This window comes from Dendrobates tinctorius, unplaced genomic scaffold (genome assembly GCF_039654945.1).
Source record: "Dendrobates tinctorius isolate UK_male_01 unplaced genomic scaffold, ASM3965494v1 ptg000060l, whole genome shotgun sequence".
NCBI classification, from domain to species: Eukaryota; Metazoa; Chordata; class Amphibia; order Anura; family Dendrobatidae; genus Dendrobates; species Dendrobates tinctorius.
The window spans coordinates 83,720,950-83,737,152 of NW_027361728.1; the positions used below are offsets into that span (position 1 = coordinate 83,720,950).

The 16,203-nt window shown below is 46.2% G+C and overlaps 1 protein-coding gene across 4 annotated transcripts in view; it reads left to right on the forward strand.

Moving 5' to 3' along the window:
- The first annotated feature begins 230 nt into the window (after positions 1-230).
- U2SURP (U2 snRNP associated SURP domain containing) overlaps positions 231-16,203 on the forward strand; it is a 159,427-nt gene continuing 143,454 nt past the window's right edge. For 2 of the 4 annotated variants that reach the window (XM_073579107.1, XM_073579108.1), the window contains exon 1: positions 662-691. In XM_073579107.1, coding sequence (XP_073435208.1) covers positions 677-691 — 15 coding nt within the window. In that variant the 5' untranslated portion in view covers positions 662-676. Of the gene's footprint in view, positions 433-661; positions 692-16,203 lie in introns of those variants that run through there. The other 2 variants (XM_073579109.1, XM_073579110.1) reach the window with 2 other exon arrangements.

Sequence of the window (16,203 nt, forward strand, 5' to 3'; positions counted from 1 at the left end):
TGAGCAGCATTAATAAACCAAGTGCCACTTTTATTAATTACAACTGTGCGTGTGCATGAGGCCCTGACTGCAGGAATCCTCCCTGCGTGTCCTAGAGGGAGCCCAGCAGCTCCTGCATTCTCTGCCATGCCATCCATTCCTCAGCCCAGCCCACTGCAGTCAGTCACCACTGTCCGCACCGGCGCTGCCGCAGGGAGCGACACAAGGGGGCGCCCCACAGCCCTCCCACACTTCACGCAGCGCAAATGACGTCATCACAGCCCGCTCCTGGGCTCCACACAGGGGGATCGATAGCTCAGGTATCGGCTTCAAGGCTGATTGGCCCACTCGTGCACACACCTCCTTCTGCTCTCGATTATTCAGCCTGCAGGGCTGTAGCGACGCAAGATGGCGGAGAAGACGTCCGGCGGTTCGCAGAAAGCGGGCTCTAAGGTGAGGCCGTACAGGGCCCGGATTTAACGCTCGGTGATGGAGTGACGCGCAGATACGGGCCGACGGTAGAAGAAGCTGTGTGACCGCGGTGCGCGGGAACCGAGGCCTGCTCTGGGGTGTGCGCGGCTGCGGCCTGCGGGCTCTCCTGCACCCAGCGCCACGGGGCATGTCACCGGCGTGGGACGGCGGCTGTGTGCGGGGAAGCGTGGCGAGTGTGTGTGTGACTCTGAGGTTCTATACACATATGTCTCTACTGACGGTGTGTGTCTGCTATATGGCCCTGTGCTGGCGGCCTGCTGTATGTGGATATTTGCCTACATATATTCAGGACATCACATCTGTATTGAAAAATGATGACGTGCTCCTCCAATACTTCTATTCTCACTATTCAATAATGTGTATAGAGTGCGGGGTGTGAGCCGTAGCTAGTAATTCCCCGTTATTGATATTAGATGCATGGCTGCCACAATTAGCATTCTGGATAATCTGTCGTACTGTGCCAACACACTGATTCTTCTTGTCCCTGTTACTTACAATCGCACCTGAGCGCCTCCGATGTTTCCATGAGCCTAGGAGGACCTATGGTGGGCTCAGTCACTGAGGTACGTATCTAGAGCGGCACCGGAGACCCTACCGCCCGAGCAGGTAAAGATCTCATTTCTAAAGCTGGAGTCCCACATAGCGATTTACCAGCGATCCCGACAATGATATCCACGTGTCAGGATCGCTGGTAAGTCGCTACGTGATCGCTGGTGAGCTGTCAGACAGCTTCACCAGAGATTAGCACAGGGACGCCGCGCGCGGCATCGCTGTGTTCGTTAGCGCTGATGCCATGGATCCATGTAAAAAACAGAATTAAAATAAAAAATATTGTTATTCTCACCTTCCGACGTCCCGCGCAGCATTCCCGCCTCTCTCCATGCTCCGGTCCCCGTAATCCTTTGCGAGAATTACCGCGATGACGTCTGTTCTCGCGGGATCGCGAAGTCTCGCGGTCATTCTTGCAAAGGATTACTGGGACCGGAGCATGGAGAGAGGCGGGAATGCTGCACGGGACGTCGGAAGGTGAGAATAACAATATTTTTTATTTTTTTAATTATTTTACAGCTGATCGCTGGTCTCCCGCCTGTCACACGCATCGATGCGTGCTGGCCAGCGGGAGATCAGCGACGAAAAAAATGTCCAGAGGTTTCTTGCAGCGATCAGCGATACCGGCAGGGGGGCCGATCGCTGTCACACACAGCAATCTCGCTGATGAGATCGCTGTTGTGTCACACAAGTTGTGACTCGGCAGCGATCTCGCTAGCGAGATTGCTGTGTGTGACGGGGCCCTAACTGTGGCAATTTTGTTTTTAATATCAATAAAGGTTATATTTTTCAGTTGCTTCTCGCAGACCTTGCTGTATATACTGTATATCTATTGGGTTGTGTGTGTAATATATATGCCGTATTTTTCAGACTATAAGACGCACCTAGGTTTTAGAGGAGGAAATTAGGAGAAAAAAACTGAAGGAAAAAATTGTGGTCGGTTCTGTACTTAACCCCTTAGTGACGGGGCCAATTTTTTTTAGATCTGACCAGTGTCACTTTATGCGGTAATAACTCTGGAACTCTTCAACAAATCCCAGTGCTTATGAGATTGTTTTTTTTTTCGTGGCACATTATATTCTCTGATAATGGTAAATTCAGGTCAATACGTTTTGTTTATTTACAAAAAATATCAGAAATTTGAGAAAAATGTTAAATTAGAAATTTTCAAACTTTGATCATCCCTTTAATACCACAGAAAAACAGTAATAAATAACATTGCCCACATGTCTGCTATACATCAGCACCATTTGTAAAATGTTCTTTTATTTTGTTAGCATTTCAAGAGGTTTGAAAATGCAGCAGAAATCTTTTTTTTTTTTCTCCTAAGGAAATTTCCAAAATGAATTTTTTTAGGGACCTATTGATGTTTGAAGTGACTTTGAGGGTCCTATATATTGGGAAACCCCAAAAAGTGATACCATTTTAAAAACCGCACCCCCCTACATATTGAAAACTTCTGTCAAGTAGTTTATTAACCCTTCAGGTAATTTTCAGGAATTAATACAAAGTGACATGACAGGAATGAAAAAAAAAATTTTTACCACCTAAATGTCGCTAACTTCTGAATAGTCAGCTACAGCTGTCAGACTCAAAGGCCGTGAATTGCATTGGCAAATATCAGGACCACACAATCATGATCTCAGGGCACCGATGGTGATAGAGGGAGAAGCCACACTCTGTTAACCATTTCTATGATGTAGTCACTATTGACAGCAGCATCTAAGGGATTAAACGGATATGGACGGTGCCAACACTGATCGTGGCTGAGTTGTCAGATATAGTGTACAGCCGACAGCTGCTGGATTGTCACTGGTATGGGGATGCTAGTCTCTTATACTTCAGGTCAGTAAAAAGACGTATTGGCGGTCATTAAGCGGTTAATATCCCCTATCCTGGTATGCATGACCCCCTCATTCCTATCCTGGTATGCATGACCCCCTCATTCCTGTCCTGGTATGCATGGTTCCCCCTCATTCCTGTCCTGGTATGCATGGTTCCCCCTCATTCCTGTCCTGGTATGCATGGTTCCCCCTCATTCCTGTCCTGGTATGCATGGTTCCCCATCAGAAAAAAAACAAACAAACCATTACACTTACCTTCCTCCGCTCCCTCACAGCTTCCTGTTCCGGTGCCAGCAACTGCTTAATACTTGTAACCAGCGCATGGCAGGGACATCCTATGCTGCTCACAAGCAGAGGATAGCTGCCGGAATACTTACCGGGACTGTTCATCGCAGAGAGCAGTGAGTATTCATTGCTCTTCAGTAGCATGCAGTGTCAGCCACCAGCTTCCTGCTGCTGCCGGCGGTCACATGTGCCGTTACTTAAAGGGCTTGTCCACTACTTTAAATTAACCCCCAATGAATCCCCCGAGGCCCCTAATTAATTTTGTAAATACCTCATGTTGCCTATACTGCCTGTGAGCGGCGCTATCGCAGCCGGGGGTCCCTCTTCCTCCTTCCGCGCTGGCTGCCAGGCTGTGGGCGGGGTTATCCACCCGCGTCACACCCGGCATCCACCGTGCGCCCATTCATTGAGAGAGAGAGTGGTGGATGCTGGGTGTGACGCGGGGGGTAATCCCGCCCACGACCCAGCAGCCACCGTGGGGAGCCAGCGCTGAGTCACGCCTCACTTGTTGTGTGGTCAGTGCTGGGTCATGTGCTGCCTATGATCGGCCACGGATAGCGCCACTCACAAGCAGTATAGGCAACATAAGGGTGTGTGCAGATGCTGCGGAATCCGCTGCGGATTAATCCGCACGGATTTTGCAAAAACCGCAGATAAACCGCAGGTCAAAAGGTTTTTGCCTGCGGTTTGGTCCTGCGGATTCACCATCTCCACAATGGTGGAGATAGGAACCCGCTGCGGATTCCGCAGAAAGAATTGACATGTCACTTCTTTCTGCGGTTTCAAAACCGCAGCAAATCCGCGCGGATTTTTCCGCAACGTCTACACAGCGTTTTTTTTTTACCATTCATTTGAATGGTACTGTACACCGCAGCTAAAACTGCTGCGGGTCCGCAGCGGCCAAAAACGCTGCGGAAACGCAGCGGAATCCGCAGCGTGCGCACATACCCTAAGGTATTTACAAAATTCATTAGGAGCCTGGAGGATACATTAGGGGGTTAATTTAAAGTAGTGGACAACTTTAAGAGAATTGAATATTCAGAAGTTTTTCCTATAAGCTCCATATTTAAAAAGTAAAAAAAAAAAACCTCTCTTCCCATCCTCTCCTGGTTCAGTGGTCAGTCTCCTCTGCTACTTCCAGTGTCGTGTTGTCGATACTAGCACTGCAGCCAATAACTGAGAGCAGCGGTTCTGCCTTACTTGACGGCTCAGAGCTGCTGAACTCACTGATTGGCTGCAGCACTCTTGAAAGGAAACCAGCTTTTCAGAAAACAGGCGTTAAGAGCAATGAGGACTCGGGAAGGGAGAGTAAAGCAGTTTGTTTTTAAAACAGGTTTCCGGCCTTAGTCTACAAGTCTGCAGTCAATTTTTATCGCACGCTGCGTGCTTTGAGTATTCTATGGGAGCGGGTGGTCATGTGACCGCAGGTATGCGATTTGCATATTTCAACCACATTCCGACTAGACTGTGTCCAGCCTCACTCCGTACACTTGCGTTGAGCGAGGCCATGCATGTCTAGTCGGATTGTGATTGCATTAATGCAAAACAAGTGCGGTACTTTTAAGTCACGCCACCGGTGCCATCATCGGAGAGTCCTCACAGTTTGCTGTGCTTAAGACCGGACAACCCCTTTAACAAATAAGAAAAAACTTCTGAAAAGGCTCAACCGCTTTAGTTACAGGGAATGGTGAATTAGTTATTGTGAAATGTGGAGTAACATGAGACTTCTACATTAGTAACATTTGCTGGAGCTGCTCTGACCAGTAAGCTCCTTGATGTCTTCTGTGATCAGGGGAAACACTTTGCCGTCCTCGAGATTGCAGAGCTATTTCTGTCCGCAATGGAGACGTTTCTGCTTACAGTCTTGTTATAACTCTTGGACTTTCCTTGTTTTTGTTGGGCTGCAGTTCTGAATCTTCTGTAACCCTTCACGTAATGGACACTCTGTGTATAGAATATGTTTGTAGGATAGGTCCATTACACCTGATCATGTATCAGTGGTTATCTGAAAGCTTTTATCCTATCATCCAACATATTTTAATTCCTAAATAAGGACTCGTTAATTTAAAGAAGTTCGTTTAAAAAAAAAATAAATAAATAAATACAAATTCAGGGATGGCTTTAAATGATGAAAATAAGGCTGTGTTCACACGATGTTTTTTTTTTGCGGTTTTACCAAATAAACCGCTTAAACACTTAAAAGAAGCATCCCATTCATTTTAATGAATTCCGCACTTTTTGTGCATATTGATGGGTTTTTTTCCACGAAAAAACCGCATCGCGGAAAAAACGCAGCATGCTCATTAATTTCGAGGAAAATTCCGCAGTTCTAGCTATTTTCTATGAGACTGGGACCGCTCCGGAAAAAACGCTTTAAAACGTGCGGTTTTTGCCCAAAAAACGCACGGGAAAACTCAGAAAAAAAAACGTGCGTTTTCTGGGAAGGAGTCGGGTTTTCATGCAGAAATTTTCTGCATATGTGTGCACATAGCCTAAGGCCTGCTCACTGGCTCTAGCCCCTGTGGCTCCAGTGCTGGCTGCTCCAATGGTCTCCTGGGACAGGACGTGATGACACCCTATTCTTTAGTCACCTGGCTGCTACGGTCAATTAACACGACCAAATTAGTTGTATGTGTCCCAAGTGACATTCTCTCTCTAGTCACCTGAAGGGTAAAGTTTTCTTTGATCCCTGTTTCTCTGTCGCCAAATACATTGATGCCCAGGATATACCGTATGTACTCGCGTATAAGCTGAGATTTTCAGCCCATTTTTTGGGGCTTCTCCCATGGTCTCTGGCAGCTGTTCCTTCAGTGGTCACGTGGTACCACTCATTAAAGTCATGAATATGCGCATATTCATGATGTTAACAAGCGGTACCACGTGACCGCTGAAAGAAGGATCCTGAGACCATGTGAGCAGGGGGGCTGCAGAGACGTGCCGGGGGGGGTTAGCATGATCTGACAACAAACCCCCCCCCCACCCCCTTTCGGCTTATACGCGAGTCATATACGCCAGGAGGTCGGCGGGGAAGGGGGAGCGGGGGTGTCAGATCATGCTAAACCTCCCCCCGGCACGTCTCTGCAGCCCCCCTTCTCCCACGGTCTCAGGATCCTTCCTTCAGCGGTCACGTGGTACCGCTTGTTAACATCATGAATGTGCACATATTCATGACTTTATTGAGCTGTACCACGTGACCACTGAAGGAAGGAACAGCTGCCGGAGACCATGGGAGAAGCAGGGGGCTGCATAAACCAAGTCAGGAGGGTAAGTATATGCAATATTCACCTGTCTCCCGTCCACTGCTGCGTGCCGCTCTGTCCTCCACGTCCTCTGACTGTGATGTTCATGTCAGAGGGGGCGATGACGTAGTTAGTGCGTGCCGCGCCCTCTGCTGCCTGAACGTCACTGACAGAGGACGGAAGACAGAGCAGGCGCAGCGATGGAGCAAGGACAGGTGAATATCTGAGGTGTTGGGGCCCTGAGCCAGTGGTGACACCAGCACCTGTCCCCCATAGCGCACCGGTGTCCCCGCTGCTCAGGACACAGGCACCTGACCCCCAGCGACGAGAGGTGAGTATGTAATTTTTTTTTATTTGCAGCAGCATATGGGGCCTATTCTATAGAGTATATTATGGGGCAGCATATGGGGGCATAATCTATGGAGCATTTTATGGGGCATAGTCTATGGAGCATCTTATGGGGCATAATCTATGGAGCATCTTATGGGGCGTATTCTATGGAGCATTTTATGGGGCATAGTCTATGGAGCATCTTATGGGGCAGCATATAGCGGCATAGTCTATGAAGCATCTTATGGGGCATAATCTATGGAGCATCTTATGGTGCCATTATTAACCTTTTGTGCAGCATTATATGGGGTGTATTTTGTGCGGAGCATCTTATGGAGCCATCATGAACTGTATGAAGCATTATATGGGGCTCCTGATTCAATATGGATATTCAAAAACATTTAACCTACTGATGTCTCAATTAATTTTACTTTTATTGGTATCTATTTTTATTTTTGAAATTTACCAGTAGCTGCTGCATTTTCCACCCTAGGCTTATACGCGAGTCAATAAGTTTTCCCAGTTTTTGGTGGCAAAATTAGGGGGCCGGCTTGTACTCGGGTTGGCATATACACGAGTATATACAGTAACTTACGTTACTAAAGTGAGCCTGTCGCCAGAAAAAATGCCATTAACCTTCAGATATGGGGATAAACTTCAGGTTAATTGCTTTATTATGCTGTCCGGCACCTGTATGTAGCCTACTGCTGCAGGGATAAATTGAATTGAATAGTATTCCCGTTCCAGTCGTGTGGCTGGTGCGGGTTCAGTCGCCGCTTTAAGTACTGTATATACTCGCGTATAAGCTGAGATTTTCAGCCCATTTTTTAAGGCTGAAAGTCCCCCCTCTCGTCTCATACGCAAGTCATATACGCCAGGGGGTCAGTGGGGGAGGAGGAGCTGGGGTGTCAGTTCATACTTACCCCCCGCCACATCTCTGCAGCCCCCCCGCTTCTCCCACGGTCTCGGGCTCCTTCCTTCAGCGGTCACGTGGTATCGTCATGGATATGCGCATATTCATGACTTTAATGAGAGGTACCACGTGACCGCTGATGGAAGGAACAGCTGCCGGAGACCGCGCCAGGAGCGGTAAGCATATGGGATATTTGCTTGTTCCCGGTCCACCGTTGTGCGCTGCTCTGTCCTCCGCATCCTCTGGCTCTAATGTTCACGTCAGAGGGCGTGATTACGTAGTTAGTGCGCGCCGCGCCCTCTGCCTGAACAGTCACTGACAGAAGACCCGGAAGACAGAGCGGCGTGCAGCGATGGGACAGGTGAACATCTCAGGTGCCGGGGCCTGAGCCAGCGGCGACTCCGGCACCTGTCCCCCATAATGCGCCGGTGTCCTCGCCTGCTCAGGACACTGGCACCTGGCCCCAAGCGACGAGAGGTGAGTGTCATTTTTTTTTTATTTGCAGCAACATATGGGGCCTATTCTAAGGCGCATCTTATGGGGCAGCATATGGGGCCTATTCTATGGAGCATCTTATGGGGCAGCATATGGGGGCATAATCTATGGAGCATTTTATGGGGCATAATCTATGGAACATCTTATGGAGCCGCATATGGGGCATATTATTCTGTGGAGTGTCTTATAAGGCCATTATTAACTTTCTGTGCAGCATTATATGGGGTGTATTTTGTATGGAGCAACTTATGGGGCCCATCATGAACTGTATGGAGCATTATATGGTGCTCCTGATTCAATATGGATATTCAAAAACACTTAACCTACTGATGTCCCATTTTTACTTTTATTGGTATCTAATTTTATTTTTGAAATTTACCAGGAGCTGCTGCATTTTCCATCCTAGGCTTATACTCGAGTCAATAAGTTTTCTCAGTTTTTGTGGCAAAATTAGGGGGGTCGGCTTATACTCGGGTCTTATACACAAGTATATACGGTATATAGAGCAGTGGCTATAACCGCACTTTCAACACTGGCTCCGCAATGGGGTTGGCTGTCAGGGCAAAGGTGCGGTTACAGTGGATGTTCTGTATACTCAGAGCGGTGACTAGACCCTTGCTGGCGTCGGCCCTGTGAAGTGAATGGAATGGGAATGCTGAGGGGGAGAATAAAGTCAATTTTCTCTCCGTAGCGTTAGGCCAAGTGCAGGCGTCGGGTAGCTCCATTGGGAGCCAGTGTCAGTCAGTGCCGGGGATGCAGTTATAGCGAGCGGTGACTGAAACGGAACGCTGCTGGGGAGAATGAGGTTGATTTTTCTCTCCCCAGCGTTAGGCCAAGTGCAGGCGACGGCTAGCTTAATAACCCAATTATCCTGCAGATTATCCCCATATCTGCAGATTAATCACATTTTTTCTGGTGACAGGTTCCCTTTAAAGCCAGGTAAGGTGTAAATATAGACATTTATGTATGGAGATCCATAGAAAATTCCCGGAATAACACTGCATGCGCCAAGAGTGGGAAATGTCACTAGAATCTCGCCACAGTGCAGCGTAAACGGAATTCCTGCACCTTTTTTTTTTTTTTTTCTTTCCCAACAAAAAAAGGCACCAGTTTTCATCAGTGTTTTTGCAGCGTGTCCATTTTTTTTTTTTTTTGGCCAAACATAGCATTGAACTAACAAGTCTCTCATTTTTTTTGCAAGAACTTAGTGACTCTTCAAAAAGTTTATGCCACAATTGTGCTGCAAGCTAGTTAAATCTAGGCCAGTGAGCTATAATAATCGGTTACTGCAGATATAATCTGAACAGTGTCATCCATGTAGCTCTAACCTTATTTTTTTCACTGACCCATTTGCTTCAGTGGCTAGTTTGGTTGGCAAAATTGGAATGTGACTGCACTTTTGTTTTGTGGGTCGTCGGTCAGCAAAAAAAAAAAATAGAATTTGACAGTAGAAAACTGAAGTGTGAGTGAGCCTGGAAGATTACGCAATCATGTATAAGTGTTAAAGAAAAACATTTTATTCAAGAAGTTTATTTTTTTTGCCTCCTGTATAAATTTTCTCCTCTGCAGACATGGTCATATGGCGTATTAGGTACTTCCAATGCACCTGTGTATTTCAGCTAATGCTTCCTGCCTCTTGGACTGCTTGTAATTAGATATCCCCTCACGTAAGTTGCTCTCCAGCCATTCTCGTTCTCCTGGTATAATGCCTAGAACCTGTGTGTATATACTGTGCTTTTTCTGCTACATTCTATACAGATCTAACAAAACTGTTGTATGCCCCATCAGATGCCAGTTGTACAGTGGTTTTCTCTCCTGAATCATTGCTTCTAGGATAGTTTAGTGCTATATGCAAGCCCCCCTACAACGCTTGCGTGGTAGCACCTGTCGTTTGTATGGGTCTGCTCTATGCTTTAGGCCTCAGGCTGACTTCATGCAACCACGTTTCAAGGATTGCAATTTCCATATCACCAGCAGTTCTCCGGAGTCCTGACCCAAACTAACAGCATGACCACATATGTCAAACCTTGGCCCACAGGCAAAATCTGGCTCGCAGGGTGAGTATATTTGGCCTGCAACGCCGGGCGGGCCCTCCACTTGGCATCGCACTTTCAAGTGTGTCTGCATCCAGCATCCTGCATCCAGCTGAAAGCAATGATGAAGGACGGAGTGTCAACTGACGCTCCCTCAGCCATCTTTATCACTCTACATCTGGCGTATCAGCGCAACAGCTGCAATGACGTCATTACAACGTGCCCCCAGTACCAAGCTGTGAAGAGCTTCCGACCTCTCGCTGGCTGAGACCGGAGCAGCAGGGGTATGAGGAGAGGTTTTTTTTAATGTGGGGCCCATTATTCTGTTTGTTGGACACTACAGGGCCCATTATAGTTATTAGAGCACTATGTGGGACCTGTTGTACTGTATGGTGCACTATGTAATGTCCTTTATAGTGTATGGAGCTCCACGTGGGGCCCATTATACTGTGTGGGGCTTATAGTCGGGGTCGCTATACTTTGTCGGGAGAGTGTCCAGTTAGGTCATCATGCCATTCGTGTGGAGGAATTCACTATAAGGGTATCATACTGTGTTTGGGGGTCGCTTTTGTTGGCATCATACTTTATCTGTTTAATTCAAGGTTTTTATCCTTTGTTATTATTTAAATTAGGCCATTGGGCCATTTGCTCTTTACTGTTCTTTACTTTGTTCATGGAACAGCAAAGAGACATTGTGATCTGGGGAAATAAAGCCTTGGATTCGATTCTGGTTCTTCAACTTCTGACTTCAGCGCAACCAGTAAGCGCCCCCCCTCCCCCCATGCATATCACAGGACAGACAGATATCACTAAAAGTTATGGTCTGTCTGGAGAATCATGCAGTGTTTTTTTTATTTTTTTTAGTTTAGCTTTTAGTTTCCTTGCTAGACTAATTTCCAGCAGTTGTTGTTCGCAATTGGTGAAAACAATTACACACTGCTAAGTTTACAGTCATGCAGAATTTTGTGCAGCAGTTCCATCAAGGCCCCATACAATCTTTAATCACCATAGGAAAAGATGTACTGTTCCCGATCTTAAGGGGGTTTTACACATAGCGATATCGCTATAACGTCACCGATTTTGTGACGTTATAGCGATATCGCTATGTGTGATACTTACCTCCGACCGGCTCCATCGCTGATCGTGCGAGAATGTCCGGCTCCATTTCTCGTCAGGCGCTTCCTGCTGTGATGACGAGCGACGCGTGGAGGCGGGCGGGAGGACGTCAGGATCGCTGAGTGTGAAAGGTGAGTATCGTCCGCTGTATCGCTGCTGCATCGCTGTGAGGTCTGCCTGTGTGACAGCTCACTAGCGATCATTTAGCGATGCACCAGCGATCCTGACCGGGGTGGATCGCTGGTCGGATCGCTGGTGCATCGCTAAATGTAAAGGGGCCTTAAGTCTTGGTGTAGTATTTGAGCCCATTATCAAAGATAAGAGCCCAGGAAGTACACACTCAGAAAAAAAATCCCCAAAACTTTTACTGCGTGGTATAATTTTACGGTGATCCTCTGTATTGGAAAGCCCACTTTTCTGTACAGTTAAATAGTATGCAGACATATACCAGGTAGAGAAGAGGTGCACAACTTTTTTTTCGCGTCATGGCCACATTTTCAGTATGACAAACTCAAGGGCCGCAATAAAAAATGAAAGGGGGTATTCGTTTTGTGACACGTATGGCATATTTATAGTAGATAAGTTAAAATTTCTGATAAGTGTAAGGCTATGTTCACATGTCCAGTAGTGATCATTTAGAATTTATCCAACAGGAATCTATTGGCAAAAAAGTTGTGCAGACACAACTTTTTAGTCCACTTTTAAATAACTGATCTCTGCTGAATCTTTTTTTTTAACCCCTTTCCGACAGTAATAATACATCCACGCACCCTGGGCCTTATCGACACGGGACGTATTATTACTGCATTGCGATCGTGCGCGTGATCGCCACCAGATTTCAGCTGATTCTGACAGCTGACACCCGGCACTAAGTTCCAGGAGCAGTCCCGCACCGCTCCCGGCACTTTAACCCCCTAAATGCTGGGATAGACCTCAATTGCAGCATTCTGGAAGCCAGCAGAGGGATGGGCCACTCTGTCCTTGGATCGGATATCCGCGGCGTGACGTGGGTTACCGATCGTTGCCATGGTGACCTGATGTTGTCATGACGACATCCGTGTCTCCAGAGCTAGGAAAGTTGCTTGATCATGGTCATTGCATTATCAGCAAGTCTTTCAGTGCAGAGCTAACAGTTTGCATGGCGTACGCTGGATTCACATTGCGTTCAGGCAGTCCGTTTAACGGATTGCGCTACACCACGGTGTAATGCAATCCGTTAACGCTGCCATTCACTTCTATTATGAGCTCATTGCTAGCACATGCCATAAATCGGCATGCACTAGCGATGTCTCGTCATTCTGTGACGGACCCTCAGACGCAGGCTGCAGCGTTCAGGGTCCGTCACCGCTAGCGCAGATAAAGCATCTGCGCTAGTGGTATAGCATAACACGATCGTTTTCCCATTAGGGTTAGGGTTATGGTAGGGTTAGGGTTACGGCTGGGATTAGGGTTAGGGGTGTGTTGGGGTTAGGGTTGGAGTTAGAATTGGGGGTTTCCACTGTTTGGGCACATCAGGGGCTCTCCAAATGCAACATGGCGTCTGATCTCAATTCCAGCCAATTCTGAGTTGAAGAAGTCAAATGGTGCTCCTTCCCTTCCAAGCTCTGCCATGCGCCCAAACAGTGTTTTACCCCCCACATGTAGGGTATCAGCCTACTCAGTCAAATTGCAAAACAATTTTTGGGGTCCAATTTCTCCTGTTACCCTTAGGAAAATAAAAAATTGGGGGCAAAAATATCATTTTTGTGGAAAAAAATGATTTTTTTATTTTCACGTCTGAGCGTTATAAACTTCTGTGAAGCACTTGGGGGTTCAAAGTGCTCACCACACATCTAGATAAGTTCCGTGGGGGGTCTAGTGTCCAAAATGGGTCACTTGTGGGGAGTTTCAATAGTTTAGGTACATTAGGGGCTCTCCAAAGGCAACATGACACCCGCAGACCATTCCATCAAAGTCTGCATTCCAAAACGTCACTACTTCCCTTCCGAGCCCTGACGTGTGTCCATACAGTAGTTTTCTCCCACATATGGGGTGTCAGCGTACTCAGGACAAATTGGACAACAACTTTTGGGGTTCAATTTCTCCTGTTACCCTTGGGAAAATAAAAAAATTGGGGACTAATTGATCATGTTTGTGGAAAAAATACGAATTTTTTATTTTCACGCCCGGGCGTTATAAACTTCTGTGAAGCACTGGGGGGTTCAAAGTGCTCACCACACATCTAGATAAGTTCCTTTGGGGGTCTAGTTTACAAAATGTTGTCATTTGTGGGGGGTTTCCACTGTTTAGGTACATCAGGGGTTTTCCAATCGCGACATGGTGTCCGATCTCAATTCCAGCCAAAAACGTCAAATGGCGCTGCTTCCCTTCCGAGCTCTGCCATGCGCGCAAATAGTGGTTTACCCCCACATGTGGGGTATCAGCGTACTCAGGACAAATTGCACAATAACTTTTAGGGTCCTGTTACCCTTGGAAAAATAAGAATTGAGGGTGAAAAGATCATTTTTGTGGAAAAAAATATGATTTTTTAATTGTATGGCTTTATGTTATAAACTTCTGTGAAGCCCTTGGGGGTTCAAAGTTCTCACCACACATCTAGATAAGTTCCTTTGGGGGTCTAGTTTCCAAAATGGTGTCATTTGTGGGGGGTTTCCACTGTTTTGGTACATCAGGGGTTTTCCAATCGCGACATTGTGTCCGATCTCAATTCCAGCCAAAAACGTCAAATGGCGCTGCTTCCCTTCCGAGCTCTGCCATGCGCGCAAATAGTGGTTTACCCCCACATGTGGGGTATCAGCGTACTCAGGACAAATTGCACAATAACTTTTAGGGTCCTGTTACCCTTGGGAAAATAAAAATTGGGATGAAAAGATCATTTTTGTGGAAAAAATATGATTTTTTAATTGTACCGCTGTACGTTATAAACATCTGTAAAGCCCTTGTGGGTTCAAAGTTCTCACCACATATCTAGATAAGTTCCTTGGGGGTCTAGTTTCCAAAATGGGGTCACTTGTAGGGGGTTTCCACTGTTTAGGTACATCAGGGACTCTCCAAACGTGACATGGCGTCCAATCTGAATTCCAGCCAATTTTGCATTGAAAAAGTCAAACGGCGCTCCTTCCATTCTGAGCTCTGCCATGCGCCGAAACAGTCGTTCCCCCCCACATATCAGGTATCAGCGTACTCAGGACAAATTGCACAATAACTTTTGCAGTCCAATTTCTCCTGTTACCCTTGGTAAAATAAAAAAAATTGAACCTGAAATATTTTTTTTGTGGAAAAAAGTTAGATGTTCATTTTTTTTAAAATATTCAAAAAAATTCCTGTGACGCACCTAAAGGGTTAATAAACTTCTTGAATGTGGTTTTGAGCACCTTAAGGGGTGCAGTTTTTAGAATGGTGTCACTTTTGGGTATTTTCTATCATATAGACCCCTCAAAGTGGCTTCAAATGTGATGTGGTCCTAAAAATAAAATGGTGGTGTAAAAATGAGAAATCGCTGGTCAACTTTTAACCCTTATAACTTCCTAACAAAAAAAAATTTTGGTTCCAAAATTGTGCTGATGTAAAGTAAACATGTGGGAAATGTTAGTTATCAAGTTTTTTGTGTGCCGTATCTCTGTGATTTAAGGGCATAAAAATTCAAAGTTGGAATATTGCGAAATTTTCAAAATTTTCGCCAAATTTCCGTTTTTCTCACAAATAAACGCAAGTTATTTGAATGAAATTTTACCACTAACATGAAGTACAATATGTCACGAGAAAACAATGTCAGAATCACCGGGATCATGGAAGCGTTCCAGAGTTATGACCTCATAAAGGTACAGTGGTCAGAATTGTAAAAATTGGCCCGGTCATGAACGTGCAAACCACCCTTGGGGGTGAAGGGGTTAACCCATATAACTTCCTAACAAAAAAAAATGTTGGTTTTAAAATTATGCTGTTGGAATGTAAACATGTGGGAAATGTTATTTAACTATTGTGTGACACACCTGTGCGATTTACGGGCATGAAAATTAAAAGTTAAAAAATTGCAAAATTGTCCAAATTTTTGCCAAATTTTAGGGGTTTTTTCACAAATGCAAGTCATATTGAAGAAATTTTACCACTAACATGAAGTACAATATGTCACGAAAAAATTTTGAGCTATAACCTCATAAAGTGGCTGTGGTCAGAATTGTAAAAATTGGCCTGATCATGAAGGGGGAAACCACCTTCGCGGGGGGGGGGGGGGGGGGGGGGTAGTAAAGGGGAGTAAAGGGGTTAACATCGAAGTCTATGGAAAATGGATTCGTTAATCAGCCATCCATTTTTTTTTTCTTTTGTAATGGATCTTGTTTTTCCTTACTAGATCCAGTAACTGATCTTGTTTTTGCTTTTCTGGAGTGTCAAATGGATCAAAAACCCACATTCCCCTGTATGAGGCATCCAGAGGTGTCTTAAACAGTGCACCATTAAGGCCCTTTTACATTTAGCGATGCACCAGCGATCCCGACCACGATACGACCCAGTCAGGATCTCTGGTGCGTCGCTAGTGAGCTGCCGCACAGGCAGATCTCACAGCGATGCAGCGGACGATACTTACCTTTCAGACGCGGCGATCCTGACGTCCTCTCGCCCGCCTCCACACGTCGCTTGTCGGCGCCACAGGAAGCCCGGTAGGAAGCGCCCGACGAGAAATGGAGCCGGACGATCTCGCGCGATCAGCGACAGACAGCGGGGGAGCCGGTCGTAGGTAAGTATCACACATAGCGATATCGCTAGCAATATCGCTATAACATCACAAAATCGGTGTTAATTCCCTTTAGGGTATGTGCACACAGAGTGAAATCTGCTGCGTTTCCACAGCGGTTTTGGCTCTGCGGAAACGCAGCAGATTCTGCTGCGTTGTACAGTACCTTTATTTTCAGTGGAAAAAAAAACGCTGT